Here is a 19,448-nt window from a genome sequence, read left to right as displayed (position 1 = left end):
ACTTTCTTTGAATTATGAACCCCATCGAATTATATTAATAATATATATAAATTGATAAAAGTTGGTCTATGTGAAATAATGTGTGTTCATGATTGTACAATACTGATGATGATAATTTTCTTTAAATATTCTTGAAGTACATGAATTTACTTTTTGTAATCTATCATATACAGACATAGCTGTGTGCCTATGCTTCACTAAGGTACCACTCTAAGCCAATTATTTTAAGAAGATGAAACTTAAAAAACTACTCTCTTCTCAATTACAATATTCTCTTAACCTACTTTTCAAAAAAAAAAAAAAAAAAAAAAATTATTCTCTTAACCATTTGATGCCATGGCAGCTTAAACTCATCAAGAACAAATGATGGAGAGCTACCTATATCTTTGATTCTCTCTATATACAAAAATCATATTATATGTATACACGATATAAAATTTAATGGGCACACATACTTGCATGCCTTGGGGATTCTTTGCACACTTTGTATGGGCTAGATTGTGGTAGGCTCATTGAGAAAAAAAGGTTGGATAGGAGATAATGAGGAATAATTTAACCTAAAGAAGCGTGACACTAATGATTAGAGCGGCGATTATTGGTTGATTTTATATGTATACACAATATAAAATTTAAGAAAATTTTAGGTTTTCAAGAGACTTCCTATTAGCTTTTGAAATATAACAAATTGGGTGAAGTTCCTTTTAGTACCACTTCCTAAGTGAAGATCATAAGGGGTCGTTGCAACTTCAGAAGTTCCCTCTTCATGTCAAGAGTTAGGTCTAGGCCAAATGGGGTGGGACCTTTACAGGTGAGGTCAATTTATGTACAAAATTTGTTGTCAAACCATTGATAAACTCTAGCAGAATTGTTTTCATCGCAAAAGTTTTTTCTTTTGGTAGATAAATGACAAATTAGACTAATGAAGAAAAGTTAAATTGTTTTCGTGGCCATAATTGAACAAATCACTGATGTTGAGTCACCCCATATTGGTCATGTTGAAATATATATATATATATATATATATATATATAAAAGTAGCTTTATCCGAAATGACAAGTTTACAACACCTACACATTACATTGCATATGAATTTTTTTTCCTTTCTTTGAGAGATATATGAAGGTGTTGGGTCACTTAACCGCCTCCATAATTCACTATTAAATATATACAATTTCTTCATTCTATATGCACCGAATAATTATTAAAAAAAAAGACTCATACGGATTTTGCGTGAATTGTATAGGCTATTAGCCCTTGCTCATGATTTTGACTTTTTTTTTGTCAGAAGTTTGCTCATGATCTAATAAGTGATACAAAGCGGTAGCGAGAGTGGAAGCGGCAAAATCTATATCGTTCAAGGATAGACCCAACAAAGTATGTGAGAGGAGGTGACTTTTAACAAAAATTTTTTTAATTTAAAGAAAAAAATGTTATGGGGGCATTAGTGATTAACATTTTATAGGTCTATAATTAAAAAAAAATAAAAATAGTGAGTATATAATACAAAAAGGAAAAACTTAGCACTCAACCATTTGGGCAACATGGCAGCTCGTGATTGTGATTCATTTGCAAACTTTTCAGGTAGATGTGCAAGCCCAACCCATATCCGAAGGAAGTTTGATATGTTTTAATACCTAGGCTAAGGCCTCGATCAAGGTCTAGTTTCAACCATAAGAGCGATAAGTCATAAATTTCCAAACAATATGCCCCAATAAAGCCCAGAGAGTACATGGGTCGTCATTATTCACAAGGCCCGTCCAATGTCCATTGAAGCCCGGCCCAAACAACAAATTCTTAGGGTTTATCTTCGTCAATCCAAACAAAACCTATCGCTCTGATCAACTTCGACTCTCTCTTCTCTGCCTCGAAGCTCTTCGGAGCAACTTCTCTACAGGGCGAAGATAAATAAGGTTAGGGCAAGTTTCAGACGACACAATCTGCTTCGACAATCTGCAGGGCGCAGCCTCCGCTATCGCCTCAGGGGACAAGGTATGTTCATCCTCTCTCTCCTTTTGCATGAATCGATCTTTTATATATGTTTCATTCTTTCGTTCCCTTCATATTTCCCTCTCTTCCTAATCTCGCCCCGACCTAACTGCTGCTACTGATTCAAGTCCTCGCTACCTATTAATTTCTGGGTTGGGACCCTACTACTTATAGGCACCTATATGGACTGGATCGACTAAAAAAGAGCTTTCTCACATCTCATCATTTGATTTTCTAGCTTTGGTTCGTTTGATTCGTGCCTTTGCCTTTGTTCCAATAGTGAAAGTAGCTTCCAAACTAGGGTTTTTTTGTGTGTGTGTGTGTGTGTGTGTCACTGTGTGTGATGGCTATCAAAAGCTGAATGAATATAGTATGGTTCTCTTAGTATTTTAATAAATGTGTGCCTTTCTACATGTGTCTTTCATGGCGATCGAGTTTTTTTTTTCCTCTCCCTACGTCCACTCCAATCTCACAAAAGCAGCAGCCATACCCCTTTTCGTCATAATTTTTTGCATTTTCACATTCAATCCCACGAAAATTAAGGATCCCTTCTAGTGGGTTGAGGTAATAATTAACTTTTTCGATCTCTAAATTATGCTCATACTTAAAAGTGCCAAATTAAGGGTTTTTTATTTTTATTTTTATTTTATTTTTACATGAAGATACATACCACCATTATTGATGTTATTTGAAGTTGGCTCAGCTAGAATTTCAGTTAATAATACTGTCAAAGCACTTGCCATCAGAATGTACAAACACATGGAAATCAAGAGCAGGCTTTAACAAAACAAAAGTTAATGGTTTTTTGTCTTCTGTAGCAATGATCAATCAATCACTGCGGGTAATTGGCTCCCAAAAACACACACACAAAGTGTAGTGTAGTTAATATAAAGAGTGAAAGACAAAATTATATATGATAGTGGATGCCACATATAACCTAAAAGTCCCACTACTTCTTCAGTACTACAAGTTCCGCCTCCTATATATATATATATATAGTCACCTCATCTCCACATATTTTTGTCATCTGTAATCATGAAATTTTAGTAGCTATATAAACACTCATCTCCACATATTTTTGTCATCTGTAATCATGAAATTTTAGTAGCTATATAAACAATGAATGTAAAAGAAGCTGCAGTTTTCTGTTCTCTAGGAAACTGTTCATTTTTTATTTTGTGCCTGTGAAAATTTCGCACTCTTTAATTGATAAATTTATTGTTATTAGTTAGGTGTCTTATGCACACTGCACATGCGCACAATTATTTATTGGTGATGATAGATTTACAGTTATTAGTTAGTTGTCTTGCACAGACGCACAATTGTTTATGTGGTGATAAAAATTTATAGTTATTAGTTAATTGTCTTAAGCACAATGCACAAACGCATAATTATTTATTGGTGTTGATAGATTTGTACTTATTAGTTAGTTGTCTTATGCACACTGTACAGGTGCACAATTATTTGTTGGGAGTGATAAATTTATAGTTATTAGTTAGTTGTCTTATGCACAAGGCACAGGCGTACAATTATATTAGCTATAGAATTTGAGAACATCGTGTTAAAATTTCGTACTCTTATAATTTTTTTTTTTGCGCTTGTGAAACTTAAGGGCCTCACATTTGAAATTTCGCCTAGGGCCTCTCAAGCGGCCCTGCTTCTCTACAGCCATGCCGAAGCACTATAGGCCTCCGGTATGTTCAAATACGTAATATATATGTATATATGTATGTTTATATATGTATATATTGTAAACCTCGATTTTCTTCTTGTATTTTCCAGGGAAAGAAAAAGGAAGGGAACGTTGCAAGATACATCACTAGAACACAGGCTGTAAAATACCTACAAGTCAGTCTATCGCTCTTCAGGTCTCTCTCAACATCTCTGTTCGTTTCACTCATTTTAGGACCTAAAACGTTCTTAATTCTTAATAGCTTTTCATAGTTTTTACTCTTTTTCTCTACATGTCTTGAATTCAATATCTGTTTTGTGCTAAATTATACTTCTTTGGCTGTTGAGAAACCTGATATGGAGAAAATAAAAACAGAAAATTATGAATATTACTTATTTTCGTTATGGTATCAGCAGCTTATTCTCAGCTGCCAATCACTGCTGTGGTTTACTGTAACATCTGCAAGCGAGCTTTTGATTTTCAGTGTACTTATAGGTTTCTGGTTTAAGGGTGCTAGAGTTATAGTCTCCTTTTGATTTTGAGTCCTGGTCATGCTTCCCCAACTTCCCATATGTAAGCTTAAGGGTTGTAGTCATGTCTCTATGTATGTTTCTCACCAAGATGTATATATGGGTGAGTGATGGCTATGTGAGTTTGCTTCTGTGCATGTGCATATACATTATATTATCAAGTCAATAAAAATCAAAACAGTTGAGATATAATGCTCTCATTTCTCATTATTGGTTTAAAATTTATAGGAAATTATGCATTCTCAAAGGCGTCTTCCCTCGGGAACCGAAGAAGAAGGTGAAAGGAAATCATCACACCTATTATCACATGAAAGATATTGCATTTCTTAAACATGAGCCGTTACTCGAAAAGTTTAGAGATATGCGGGCATATGATAGAAAGGTGAAGAAAGCTTTCTCAAAGAAGAATAAGGATCTTGCTGAGCGTCTACTGACTCGCCAGCCTACTTATACCCTTGATATGCTTATACGAGAGAGGTATGTTCCTTACGTCTGTTTTATACAGTTTTCATTGCATGCTAGTAGCTTTATGGAGAATATGACATCTAAGATCTGTCATCCTTGGCATTTTAGGTACCCAAAGTTCATTGATGCACTAAGGGATTTGGATGATTGTCTCAGTATGGTACACCTTTTTGCTGCATTACCTGCTATAGAGAGAGAAAAAATCCAAGTGAAACGTATCCATAATTGTAGAAGGTTGGCAATTTCTAGTTGTTTATGAATTATGTATTTGCCTAAATTTGATATGTTTTTACTTTATAGTGCTTTTCTCTTGATTGCATCATATGTGGCAATGATGCTATTCATTCCTTACTAATCTTTGTTTTCTTTATTTTTCAATTTTTTGTATTGGGATAGATTGAGCCATGAATGGCAGGCCTACATATCTCGTACCCATAAATTGCGGAAAACATTCATATCTGTGAAAGGCATTTATTACCAGGTATAGTGGCATATGGAGTTTATATTTCTGTTTTGTGTAGTATTTGAAGCTTTTTGTTTTATGTTGCTTACGATGTTTTTGCCTTCATTGGTCCAGGCTGAGGTTGAGGGACAGAAAATAACTTGGTTAACTCCTCATGCATTGCAACAAGTCTTGCCTGAAGATGTTGACTACAATATCATGCTCACCTTTTTGGAATTCTATGAGGTTATCAACTATTGGCCTCTTCGTTTTTTTAAATAATGCCACTTGTTTTATACTTTTATTAATAGTAATGTCTAAATTACTTTGTGATCCCCATTAGTTGCTCAATAGTTTGTTTAGGGTAGTACATGGTCAAGTTAATTCCTTATAGATAAAAGAATATATTCCTTTTTGATGAGTAATTTTTTAAAACAAGAAATAGTTTCATGCCTCTGTAAATTGGACAATGGAGATTAGCACTGACGAAAGATAAGCCACAGCTTGAACAATTAAATCTGCTGAATCTATTCTTCTTTCATCTTAACCTTCTACTTTTTCAGAAATTACCTGCCAGCTCAGATAATTTGTTGATCATGTGCATTTTTAGCTTTCCACACAGTTCGTTGTCTCATTTTGATCTTGAATTTACTTTTTTATTCTGTGGGTGCAGACTCTCCTTGCTTTTGTGAATTTCAAACTTTACCATTCAATTAATGTGAAATATCCACCAATTCTTGATCCTCGGTTGGAAGCTTTAGCAGCAGGTATGGTTTCTCTGTATATTTATGAACAGTTTTCTAATTTGATCTGTGTCATTTAGCAACTTCAGCATATAAAGTATTCAGTCATTACTTGTCCTGTGTCGTATGTGATATATGTTACAGACCGTTCTGTACATAACCTTCAATGGTATTTTCTTTTGGAGTTCTGCAGATCTTTATGCACTGTCAAGATACTTTGATGCTAATACCAAGGCCACCGCTATGGAATCTGAAGCTGTCAGTTTGTCTGGATCTGAGCAAATTGAGATCAAGGATAAGGGGACTGAGCTTCATGAGTCTGAACTTAGACTGGCCCAGCTACAACATCAACTCCCTTCCAATGAACCTGGTGCATTGATGCATCTTGTTGAAGATGCTGCTGATGAGGATGAAGATGATGAAGAAACTAGAGAGTGTAAATCTCTCTTTAAGAATGTGAAATTCTTCTTGAGTCGCGAGGTGAGATCATTTATTTGTTATTGGAAAATGTAGCACTTTGTTAGATTTTTTTTTTTTGGTTTTCTATTCGAGTGTTAAAGGTATTCCTGATAGAAGAAAACTATAGAAGAGGAACATAACTCCTCAAAGGGGGAAAAAAAAGAACAGAAAATGGGAGGGATATATTATAAATGTGACTGGTGGAAACAGAGTTGAAGGCAGCATTACAAACCTTGGGAGTTTTTTAGGGTGGTGATTGCCCTCGGCTGGCTGGGAACTGATTTGGTTGTGGAATATTCATCATTAACTTTCAAGTCTTTCTCTTATCTATTTTGGCATTGGAGTCTTTGGAGATTCATTGTGAATGCTTGCTACAGTCCGTTATTTTGTTTTCATCAAGACACATGGATATCTTTACAAAACCTATAGATGCACCGTTTAGGAGAGGAAAACTAGTTTACATAGACGGCAGTATCCAGAGAGCGTGACTGAGATTAACATGGGATGAAATTATTAAAAGTGTCTTTAAAAAGGTTAAATATTACAGGTGAGATGGCTTGTAATAGAAAAGAATGGAAAGAGGATTCATGTGGCCGACTTCATTCACATGGGATTAAGGCAACGATGATGATGATGACATTGATAGTTCTCGAAAGTGAAATCTTTATTCTTACATGTTCCAGAACTTTCTTGTTTGGTTATATATAGTTGTGTACCTGTTGGCATGAGCTGTTCACTTTATGCTAATTAGGCGTATATTTAATGCAAGCATAACTTCCCACATATGATAGAAGTCCTTAGAAACTATTTTTTCCCACATATTTTGTCTATATAATACTCCATTAACTTGGTATACTCCTAGACCTTAAAATCGTTGCCTATGTTTTGTGGAAGTTTTCATATAAATCAAAGGCTGCATGTCTAGTGCCAATTTTCTTTTTTTGATTGTTTTAGTCATACTGATTTTCAAACATAAACACATGAATATATATTTAGGATTTTTAGTAAGTTTAGACTTGCACAAGTGTCTTGACTTGAAGCAATTTCAGTTTGGTGCTCATAATCTATATATTATTAGGGTAGTTTTCATGCTAGTTCTATGTATGAAATGCACACTGGTAGTTGGTCAAGAGTTTTAATATTGTTATGAGCTTCACATGTTGTTTTTTTGTGGTTGAAAAACACTAATTATGTATTGTAGGATGCGACATGTGTTTCTTTTCACATTTTTAAAAATAAAATATTGCTGATTACATTATGTTTTTTATTTATTTATTGAGAAATGCAATATTATCAATTTTTTTTCCAGTGGGTGAATTTTCAATCTCATGAAGCTTGTCATATATTATCATTTTTAAACTAAAAGACTAGATTTTTATGCCTCAACCACATTCCAATGCTCGTAACTTCTTTTCTTGTATGTTAAATCAATACTCAAGACTCTATTAGTAGATCCATCCTCCTCCCTCAGCGCCATGGAGTTTATGTTGGAAACTTTCTTATATTCCTTTCTTGTATCTCATAGAACTTTGTTTTCTTTGTATTTCAGGTTCCCAGAGAGTCTTTGCTTTTCGTCATTCCTGCTTTTGGTGGTGCTGTTTCTTGGGAGGGAGGAGGATCCCCGTTTAATGAATCTGACCAAACCATTACTCATCAGGTTTGCCACTAAGACCACATAATAATGATGCTTGTTTGTATGGGATTGTTAGGAATTTTGACCACTGCTGCTAATCATATATTTTAAACCCTGTTAATTGAGTTCAACGAGTGCCAATCTCGGCAATTGCAAGGAAAAACCTAAATGGGTTTGCTTTATATTCCTAGTAAAATGTCAAAATCCTTATTTAAATTTCTATTTAATTTGCTAATTACTAACTTCTGACATGAAAGGATTTAATGAACCATATTTTTAAAATGAATTATACCTGCGGATCCATTTTCTCCTTTCAAATCATGTCTACTTGATGAATACGGTTTTCCTGTAGTTGAATTTTCTTTGTAGGAATCCCCCTGTAACACTACCAAGTTTGTTAAATGTTATTTAAAGCACAGTCAACTGAAGTAGACTTCTTCCTCATATCTCTGCTCTATTTGGGTAAAATATTTATTATCTCACTTCCATTCTTAAAAATCTTTGTTAACTATAGAAGAATAGTTTTTGCTTCTTTTTCCTTAACATACTACTCATTATCTTTATTAAGAAGATAATTAAGTATGTTGTGATATGTCCCTGTGTGTCTAGCTTATATTGAACTAGTGTCGTGTGATTCATGTGGCAGACTACATGATTCGTTTTAGGTTTAGACACAACTGGGTCACATCTGAAACATGCCTAGCCCCAGACTAGTGTCTAGGTTATTTTGTATACCGGGAATCAATATTATTGACTATTAACTTCAATTTGTGCAGATTGTTGACAGGCCAACTCAAGGCCGCAGGTTCCTTTCCAGAGAATATGTTCAGCCACAGTGGGTTTATGATTGTGTAAATGCACGGATCATATTGCCAGTTGAGGGTTATATGGTAGGAAGGTAATTTTTTTTTTTAAAATATTTTCTTCTGATTCTGGTTTAATCTTGCACAGTGTCATTGCGTTTGCTTGCACTTGGTTTATTCCCCTTGCCTTTATTGTGCTAAAATGATGGCTAATAGTTTGCACATTCGTTTTGAGGAAAGCATTGAGTCGTGTGTGGACCTTTAAGCTCATCTTACGAACAATGTGCCACTTTACCTTTTGAAAAAAAAAAAATGTGCTGCTTTTGAAAGGATTAAAATGGAAATACCTTCCTTCTTTTTTTCTTTATTGTTATTATGTTAGAAATTGCCACACTAAATATTTGATGTCTGTACAGGGTTCCTCCACCACATTTATCACCATTTGTTGACAATGGGGCGTTAAATTATTTTCCTGAGTACGCAGAGACCATAAAACGGCTGCAAGCTGCTGCTAGAAAAGAAGTCCTCCCAATGCCAGGTGTGGGAATGGAAAATTTGGATGATCCTCAGAATTTATTGGTTGAAGGTATTATCAACAGAACAGAAGCAATTGAAGCTGCTGAGAAAAAGAGAAAGGTAGAGTCTCCTAATGGATTTCACTTAATTGGAATATAGAGCTTAATGACTGAATATACTCTGCTGGCTCATTGTAAAGAAAGATAATCTAAAAGTTGTGCAGGTGGATTGGATTAAGCCATGACTCATCCAGATGCCCATGTTGCATAAAAAGCACCTAAAATAAAATTGGTTAATAGCTTAATATGTTTAGCTAAACACTTTTAATGGATTCTTTCAGGATATAAAACAAATAATTCTGTAGTTGTACCTCATTTTTGTGTTGTGGCAAAAGACTCCTTATTTATTGCCTTGCTACCTTGGAAATTCCTGTTTGGTCAAGTGGAGGTTCGGTTTGACTGATTGATCCTTGTCAATTCTGAGAAAATTCTGCAAAGTTATTTGAACTTGTGCCTTGGTCTTTGTCCTTCTCCCTTATTCTTGGTGTTCATTTAGGGTGATCCAAACCATAATTAAATACCATACTGTGCTAGTTCTATCAAATGGGTTTTTGCCGTATAGTCATATACTAATTGTTTTAGCTCTCAACTTTATTGTTGCAGATGTCAAATCTCCAGAGGCAGTATCATGATGAATTGAAAATGGAACTTCGAGGTGAACGGTATCCTCCTGTTTTAAATGTGGATAACCAGAACCCTGTTGAGGATACAGAGGCTAGCGATGAATATCTGCCTGATTTGCAACAAATTGCTGAGGATAATGACAGTATGTCCAAGCTTCTAATGTCGCGTGCTAAGAGGAACCTCTTTGAAGCTATGAAGGTAATTTTATGCTTCCTTTATATTTTTCTTCTTCACTGTATGCAGTGTTAACTTGCATTTCTTTTAACATCGAAAGTAAGTTTCTAGTTTTTTTGTCTAATTGTCAAATCATTAGAGTGATGGGCTGTGTGTATGGTATTTTGGTTCTCTTTTGCATGTTTGACCGTCTTAGTTACTTAACCCAGTAGTTATCATGATATCCTAAGTTTTTCTGTTACAAAAAGCTAAGAGTGGTAAACCTCGATTCATTCTTAATACTTACCACAGCATGAGTAGAATTTTGGTATTCCATGAAGTATATCAAGTATTAGAGATTTGATTGTGAAAGTTCAATGGGTGCTTAGAAATGTAGCTGAAACCAGATTTTATGAATCAAACTGGACATCTTTGTCAGTTTTTTAGGTAAATTATTGGTCATTCCATTCCTCTTTGAAAAATATGTACCCAACCAACTTCTACTTTGTTTTCAAACCAGTCTGGGCGAATTATCCTAGTAGCCATCTCACACCATATTCCTATCCCAACATGAGCTGTTTCACCACCTGAATTCCGTTGAATTTAACTCAATCTGAGTTTTATATCCGTCTCTGACAGCAATAATTTGTCTTTTACCGATAGTTGTTTGAGGTAAGGACGAATTTTTACTGGATTTTCATATTCACTTCGTTGACTTTAGTGTCTGTTCAAATGCACATTAAAATGGAATGAGCTGTTTTAATTTCCACGTGCTTTTTCTAAAAATTTCCCATTGTGCAAGTGTTTTCAGTAGCTCATTGTGGTGTTCACTGAGAAATCTATTTCGATTGGATATAATGCATATGTAGTTATGTGACGCTCGTCTTAATTTCTTTTGGATATAATGGGAGATAGTGATTACATTAATTGAATTTTCCGGTTAATGATCAGTTAACTTTGGTTTAACATGCTTTTCTAGCTCATAATTGGACTTAATTTCTTGTAGAATGCCTTTGACCTAAAGTCCGAGATATCCGACTGCATTTATGTGAGTGGAGGATGACCGTCACCTCTCTCACATAAAACAGTCGGACTTGTGCGACTTTGACTTTTCGGATCACTTATCATTTTAGTTTTGTTGAAAATTAGTATTGGAATATTTTTGGGTTCGTGGTGTGACTCGTTCATATCATTGTGTCTATAAATACAGATTGGAAAAAAGCGGGAGCAGTCTAATGTTGAGCTTCTGAAGAAAAGGAAGAAGAGAATTAGTGAAACTAAGAAATCCAAATAAATTCGAAGCTAGTTGGATATTTCAATTTTGTTGGTAACCTTTTGATTCTTGTGTTTTGTTGGTAATCTTTCAGTCAATTTTCTTGCTTTCTTCCATGTTGCCAATTAGGATATTGATTGGGTAAAATTTTGCTATGTGGTGTGTACCAAATAATTTATTAAAATTACTATATTAATGTTATAGTTTTTATTAATCTTTTTGAAGTTGATATATTAAGGGAGACATCTAACAACTCCCAATATTTTAGTTGTTGAATGATGATTAACAGTAAAACTTGTTGAAATTTCTACAATTCAGAAATTAAAGCAATCGTATTCTCTTCACTATCTTTTTTTTATAAATAATTTCATCTTTAATTCTCTAAATAGTAGGAGATTATATTAAATTAGTCTAAAAATTGTTTTTCACAAGGAGATAAATTTTAATTTAAATTTTGATTACAAATTCATGTATAAATAATTTATTGTAGAGAGAAAAAAAATGAAAAGAAAAGAGAGCCATTATATCTTATCAGTAGTCCATGCGAAGTATTGAGACAAGTGTAATTATGATATCTAGAATTTTTTATAAAATTTTCTGCTCAAAGTAAACATTTTTTTTATTATAAAATTGGTGAATGTGAATGGTTCTTGATTCTTCTGCTCAATCCATCCCCCACCAACTGAGTGGGACCCACACGAGACGCAGTGTCTTATTATTGGGTGGTTACGTTGGCAGCCAACTTTTATAAATGATTAATTCAGGCCCGTTTGGTAACTATTTATTGACTTTCAAATGAATTTTCATTCTTCATAATTATTATAAATTATTATGCTAAATTTTGGAGATGTTACTTACTCCTGGTGAAGTGCAAGAGTTGAAATTTGGAGTATGAATATCACATCACTACACATTCTTTAATTAAATTTGAAAATAATTTTCATTCAAAATCAGTTTATAAAATATTTAATTAACAAAAATATGTGCTTGATATGCATGTATTAATCCCCCCAAAAATATATATTCCGTACCTCATCATGTATTAACCCCACAAAAAATATATATTCCGTATCAGCCAAAATATGTATTACTCATAACTATAACATTTAGCTTACAAGAAGGGTATCATTCAATTTTTATCACATCAAGTTATAATGTAATGCATTTTTAGGACCAAAAAGAAATACCGTAGAACTCGAGAACAAAAAAATTTAAAAGATGAAAAATTATGTAAATATAGACTATAATCGCAAGAACAAATAATTATATAGCACAATATCATTGTAGTTGATCTAATCATTTATCACTCGGACAACACCGCCACATTTATTTTACTCTAACTGTCCAATTTGATTTATATGATCCTTAGACATTAGTTTTGCACCGACTTATTATTATATTTCAAAATATCATAAAGTTGGAAATTTTTTTGTCACGTAATAGAAGACAATCTTAATTTATTGCTCTACCTTATATGTTCATATGAGTATTTTAAGGATAAATTGAGATGACTAGCCACTGTAATAATATCACACTTAATTTTCATAATATTTCACTATTCAAATTGTTTTTTTTTTTTTTAGTTGGTACTTACATACTCATGTCTCAATGGAGCCTCGAACCCCTGATCTCTTTTTGAGAAATAGGAATTTAGTACCGCTAAGCCACTACCTGTTGCTCACTATTCAAATTTAGTGTTATTAATTTTCATAATATTTCATGATTCAAATTTAGTGTTGTTAATTTTCATAATATTTCACGATTCAAATTTAGTGTTGTCAATTTTCAAAACAAAAAATAGCGGCCATCAAATACTTCATGATTTTAAATAAAAAGTTGAGGATTTAAGTGGGGCATATAAATTTTTGTATTTCAATAAATAAATAAAAAATGAAAATGTCCCACCCCTTACAAGCTAAGAGCCTATGGGCACTGCCAAACGACGTCGTAATGTGTCAGTAAAATACTTGCTCTGAGAATAGTACTCAGAGCACTGTAAAATGGGGAAATCAAAGTGTCAGGGCGGGAAATAGAGACGTTGAAAAACGAAATACCAACAATTGGCGCCAAAATTTCGGCTGCCCGTATTTCACGGGCAGCCCACTTTTTTGACGTTTAGTATCAGCCAGATGTCCCATGCTTATTACTGACTTTAAATTGAATATAGATTTTTTCTTAAACATTACGAAATTTATATATATAAATTTGTACACAATTCACATGATTTTGAAATTCCTAAACCAGATACGACTGGAACCCACTTATCTAAAAACAATGATCGTAATCAAACCTTGAACTTATCCGTTAACATTGATATTGATGGTGTCAATCATAAAGTTTTGGATTTATATTTGTGACATGAGTGTGGTACCATATCACCTGAACCATTTGTACCATGCATAAACATAGATTTGTCCATCATCAGTACGACCACTACACTTCAATGAAAATTTAATTTTATTCTATTTTTGAAATTCAAAATTTTAATTTCCTTTTAATTCTTGTGAATAAAAGCAGATAATGATCCATTGACAACTAGTTCATGATTTGTCATGCCCCCGTCTTCCGTAAATTATCTCCTTGCGTTGCGGCTATTCTTACAGACACTGTTTTTTCCTTCGGTCACGGGTTTCTTTGAAATATTTCATGTCTATATATATGTATGTATGTATGTATATATATATATTGATAGAGATGGATATATATAGAACATATTGTCATGAATATGGTTTTAATATCAGTCATGGTCGCAGTGTAACGTATTTAAATAAAATCAGTACAAATTTGTCGATACATTAACTGTATCGACCGATATATCACGTATCGGACAATACGGTGAACCATGATCATGAACTCTGGTTACGTCTAAGTATTTTTTTTTTTTTAAATTATATTGTTAAAAAATCCTATCACAATTCATTTATAATAAATCACATTAATTAGTCTGATTTTTACATTCTTTTTATTTTGAAGTCATTTGACCAAATTAAATTATTATGTTTGAGAGAATGGGCTTAGCAAGAAGGTTGCTCCATTGGATGACTTGGAGATTACGGGTTTAAAATCGAAAATAATATCTGCGTAAATTGTGTACATCTAGGCAAAGACCTAATGTTGGCTCGCCCTCACTTAATTTTTTTCCTATTTGTATTATATACCTAATAATTTTATTCTTTTGAATTATATATATATATAGAGAGAGAGAGAGAGAGAGATTTGAAATATTGAATTTGCTCCCATGGAACTTACGAAAAACTCCACTATTGCCCCCACAATCTTTTTTTCTATTTGTTAAAAACACTCCGTCCCCACCATAATTTTCTAGATCTGTCTTTGTGATACTTATACGCTGAGCTAGCCATTTTTAAATTATCATCTTTGATCATGGTGTATAATTATTTTATTTTACTGTATGACATTTTAAGTTGAATATGTTTTTAGTGAGATCACTTATGTGATAGATGAGCCCTATGTCCTTTAAAAAAATAAAAAATAAAATCCCTTTTTGGGAATCTAACATATACTAGTAATTTTTTATGTTTTTAAAACTATAATAATAAAAATAAAATTTAAATATAGCCTTTTGTAGTGGATTTACATGCATTTATAATTTTAAGATAAAGAGAATAAATTAAAAATACTAAAATAATAATATATTAAATTTTGAATTGAAACACTCAAAAATAAAATTGACACTTTTTGTAGACCGAGAGAGTATAATTTACAGTCTCTAAATATGGTACTTTTGTAAGTCACAATTCCTTAAACGTGATATTTTTAATGAAACTGAGGAAGTATTATTATTATTATTAATTTTATTGTGTATTATTATTATTATTATTTTCATTGTGTACTAATTTAATGTACTAATGTAAATAATAGCTTATGACACAACTGTTAGGAGGTCCATGTCACAGCAGCATAACTCCACATAGATATACACAAAAATTATATATACACACATATAGATATATATTCACTCTATCACACTTTCTACATCACAATTCTCATTTTGACGCCACTTTCTTCGTTTGAAGTTTTCATCCCCTCTCTCTCTCCACCATCTTACATAGTAATAGAATCATAAGTGAGAAACAAAGACCCTTTTTGCTTATTCCCTCCTCTCTCTAGAGTTTTATCGAATCATATTGATTCTCAAATCAAAACCCATCTTTCATTTCACTTCGATACACCTCTCTTCTTCTGTAAAACACAAGAAATATTGTTTATTTTCAAGATTTATTCTTTGTTCTCCTTTTCCCTCTCTGTTTCAGTTCAAAATTTTCATTTTTAGTTTGGATTCGAAATGGGTTTTTCAAAGAAGCATCAAACTGAGGGAGGCCTAGAATCGGACGGCAAGAAATGGGTGATCGCCGGAATCGTGGTACGAGCTCCGTTGAAGTCAATAACTGCAAAACCAAAAGAGGGGGATGGAGACGACAATGATTCGACGACACCGACGTCAAAAGAATCGAGGATACCGGAGAAGTTGCCGTGCCCGCCGGCGCCCAGAAAGCGCCGGCCGGTGTCAACATGTCACTACAATGGTGTTAGGGAGTTTTTTACTCCACCGGACTTGGAAACAGTATTTATACGCCATGTTGTTGAGAGAGCAAATTGAGTTTCTATTCGCGAGTCCATAGTCTTGGAATTTTTTTTTTTTGGCTTCTCTGTTTCTTTTAGTAGTTTAGAGTAGATGATAATGTTATGTATAATATTTTTATCTAGTTTAGTTCAAGCTATGCTTAATGAATTTTTTTTTAATTTTTTTTTGGGAAGGTTTTGCAATTATGTTCCTTATTTCTTTATTTATTTTTATTATGTGAATGTGATGATGACTACAAAGTGTCTCAAGAGTTTGAAGTAGTAACTGACTGGCATGACTAGAGACTCTAATTGTCATTTCACTCCTTAAGCTTAAAGATTCACTCTTCACTCATGCACTCTCTATTCTATCACTCTCTCTCTCTCTCTCTCTCTCTCTCTCTCTCACACACACACACACACACACAAATTGTGCCTTTGAGTAGAAGAAGTTTTGTTACATGGCTGGAATGACCCTCTCCTAGCTAAGTTTGATCCCTTTCTCATTGAAGTATTCAATAGAGTGTAACATGGTTTTCAAATTTCAATACAAATTAGTTGCATTTCTGACATGACCAGAGCTTTTTATTTTTCATTTGCAGGACTTCTTAAGCTTATTTGCTCTCTCACACAGTAAATCTGCTTCTTTCATGAAGTTTCTCTTCTTTCTTTGTTCAACCCCTCCTCCATCCCCCTGTTCCTCACTTAACATTAGTATTAATGAGTCCGGATCCTCTGCCAGTCCAGCACATCAACATGTGTTGCACAGTCCACGTTCACAATCACTCAAACTTATGATCGTGTTACACGTGTAAATGATAGTGATCGTCCAGTATAAAAAGAAATACTGTCCTATTACAAGTTAACATTTAGTATAGATGAGTCTGGATCTTCTACAATATAACTCTCATTGTGTTTTTAGTGTTGTAATACAACGTAAGATCGCAAACAGCTCACAGTTACGATTGTGTCACACAAGTAAGTGATCGGACACCTCCACTTCACTCTCTGCATTCAAATCTCTCTCTAGTGTCTAACACAAGCATGACGCACACGTGCAATTAATGAGTGCACAGTTCATCAAACCACAGTCAAAATCTAGCCCTAGAACTCAAAAGTTTGCCCAAAAAATGTAAAAAGTAAAATCTTTTTCATGACTGAGATGCTACATATCATGGTTCTCATAGTGACATAGTCCCTCAACTCAAGTACCGTTTTTAGCCTTCCCATGTCCTCCTACTCACATATATGTCCCACCTCAAAGCCCAAGTTCCTCGTAATGCAGTTCCTCTGATGATGAAAAGACAATCATCACATATGGGGCTGTGATAGATTAGAATCCTATGTGGGGTTTAATAGTGTGTTTGGTGTGTGTCCAAATTGACTGTTCCATCACACACTTGATGACAAAGACACTTTTGTCCATAATATTACAAGTTCAATTGATTTACTTTTGTGGATAAGACTTGAGAGCTAGGTTTGTTTTTCATTTGCCAAACTACCCTTTGATTAATTATACTAATGGAGTAGACAGCAGATTTTGTGCATGATCAAATCAAGGGATTTGAGGGGTAGTTCACCTAATCTTAGAGTTCTTTTAGGATAATAAAGAAAGTTTCATGTGGATCACTAGTGTTTAAGAATGCATTTTATAACTGTAGTTACAAAAATTATGGTCTTACTTTGTCAGATGGTGGTCATTTAATTTTGGATTGAATTGCCTACTTAGTTTAATTTAAAGGTGTACTTGGATTCCATCATTGGATTATTTCAATGGAATTATAAAATAAAAAAATGTTACGATTTTATTTGAGTCCGTCAAGTCAAATTAAATATTATTATGTCAGACATTCAATTCAAAAATAATGACGTTCTCACACGAGCACGTGTGCTTACCCATTGAATGACGTCAGTCACATATTCATTCAGTCATACGTGTAGTTCAATGAATGAGAACACTCTTACATGAACATGTGTTATCATCCGTTAAATTAAATTTCGTATGATGTTAGACATTTAATTCATGTTATGCATTTAGTTAAATGAATGAGGGCGCTCTCACATGAGCACGTGTTCTCGTCCGTTGAACTAAATATCATATGACGTTATACATTCAATTCAACGGATGAAAACACAGGCTCATTGCAAGCAACTTATCCTATGTAGCACACTAGCACTGTTCTTTAGGATATGCTTCCATTTTTTACTTCATTGCTTTCTTCTAGGAAGCAACAGATGCTGCTTTAAAAAATCCTTCTGGTCAATAATGTGTAGATAGATTTTTCAAAGAGGAAACTTAAACTGCACAATACTCAGACTAGGTTTGTGTGTTCAGAAGTGACTGGCAGGGCCTGTAGCTCCCATAATTCAGGTTATTTATGGGTCAAATTCTAAATATTTTTGTTTGAGTTTTATAAAATTTATGCTGCCGCCCAAGTTTTTCTCTTATTTACATGTGTCCTGCTCAAGTTTTTATATCACATAATAAGCCCATGTCCAAGTTCTGTATTTCTCAATAACTTGTAAAAGTTTGTATATTGATATACAGGGCATACAAGTTTTTCATATTCATATAATGATCCCGCTTTCGCATCTTTATTTTTTCATTATGATCCATCAAATTACTTAATTAGATGCTTAGGTCAAACCAATCAACATCCATTAGTCACCTTAAACTCTCGAATGATTTGTAAATTCCGAATACGTGCAATCACCCAAAACATATCGAAGCCACACTCTAATATGAGGTTATATATTCCAACAATATAAGCCTGAATTACTTACCTAGATTCTATAAAACTTTAGTAACAACACTTCATTATGCATACTGTCCAATATCATTTGGATCAGCAAATACAGAGTGTGCAGTAAAAGAGTTCATAATCTAAATAGGAAACATATAAGGAAAAGACTTCAATCAAAAGAATAACATAAAGAAAAGAGGTTAATCAAAAGCATGGGGTAAAGTAAGATTAATACAACTTACTTAAATATAAAAATAAAAAAATAAAAAATAAATAAAAAGAGAGAGAGAGAGAGAGAGAGATAAATAGTTAAATACCCTGCTCACACTCAGATCCTCATTTTTGACCAAGTTTGATCACAGTGAATGACTTGCTTGTCATCTTTAAAATGTGGCTTTAAGCAAGTCTTGAGCCAAAACTTGGTAAATTCTGTCTGTGGGGGAATGGGGACCCTTAAAATCATTTAAACTGATAAAGACAATAACAAAACTATATATATATATATATATATATATATATATATATATATGGGTAAAGGGCAATAAACCCCCTCAAACTATGCTCTCTTTAGCAAGAAACCCCCTTAAACTTTTATTTTTACAATTAACCCCCTAAACTATCCCTTTTTTTGCAAATATCCCAATTCCGTTCAAATTCCGGTGAATTTTCAACGTTAAAGTGGTGTGTGACATCACATAAGCTAAGCATAAATTTTAAATGGCAAGAATAACCTTATTACCCATTTAAATCGGGTTGTCTTTT

General features: G+C 33.5%; 2 protein-coding genes across 3 annotated transcripts; both read left to right on the top strand.

The window, feature by feature from the left end:
- The first annotated feature begins 1,836 nt into the window (after nt 1-1,836).
- On the top strand, nt 1,837-11,572 carry LOC132315739 (pescadillo homolog). Of its 2 annotated transcripts, none has more exons than XM_059814127.1 (14): nt 1,837-1,989; nt 3,625-3,680; nt 3,769-3,854; nt 4,417-4,665; nt 4,762-4,887; nt 5,050-5,134; nt 5,231-5,341; nt 5,769-5,862; nt 6,032-6,318; nt 7,847-7,954; nt 8,707-8,828; nt 9,150-9,369; nt 9,912-10,130; nt 11,296-11,572. In XM_059814127.1, exons 2-14 carry the CDS (start codon nt 3,657-3,659, stop codon nt 11,377-11,379), a joined length of 1,815 nt encoding a protein of 604 aa, XP_059670110.1. In that variant the 5' UTR covers nt 1,837-1,989; nt 3,625-3,656; the 3' UTR covers nt 11,380-11,572. The 2 variants fall into 2 exon arrangements, with proteins under 2 accessions (XP_059670110.1, XP_059670109.1); XM_059814126.1 differs by having other exon boundaries at nt 3,599-3,680.
- Nucleotides 11,573-15,377: 3,805 nt separating this feature from the next.
- Nucleotides 15,378-16,333, top strand: LOC132267407 (cyclin-dependent protein kinase inhibitor SMR6-like). Its single transcript, XM_059768570.1, has one exon. It carries the CDS (start codon nt 15,665-15,667, stop codon nt 15,977-15,979), a length of 315 nt encoding a protein of 104 aa, XP_059624553.1. The 5' UTR covers nt 15,378-15,664; the 3' UTR covers nt 15,980-16,333.
- Nucleotides 16,334-19,448: the final 3,115 nt, after the last annotated feature.

The sequence above is a fragment of the Cornus florida genome, unplaced genomic scaffold (genome assembly GCF_030987335.1).
Source record: "Cornus florida cultivar Cherokee Brave unplaced genomic scaffold, ASM3098733v1 CherokeeBrave_3.0.0_Hap2_Chr07, whole genome shotgun sequence".
Classification (NCBI taxonomy): Eukaryota; Viridiplantae; Streptophyta; class Magnoliopsida; order Cornales; family Cornaceae; genus Cornus; species Cornus florida.
Note: the sequence above shows the minus strand (reverse complement) of the source record. Positions and strands in the feature narration are given on the sequence as shown.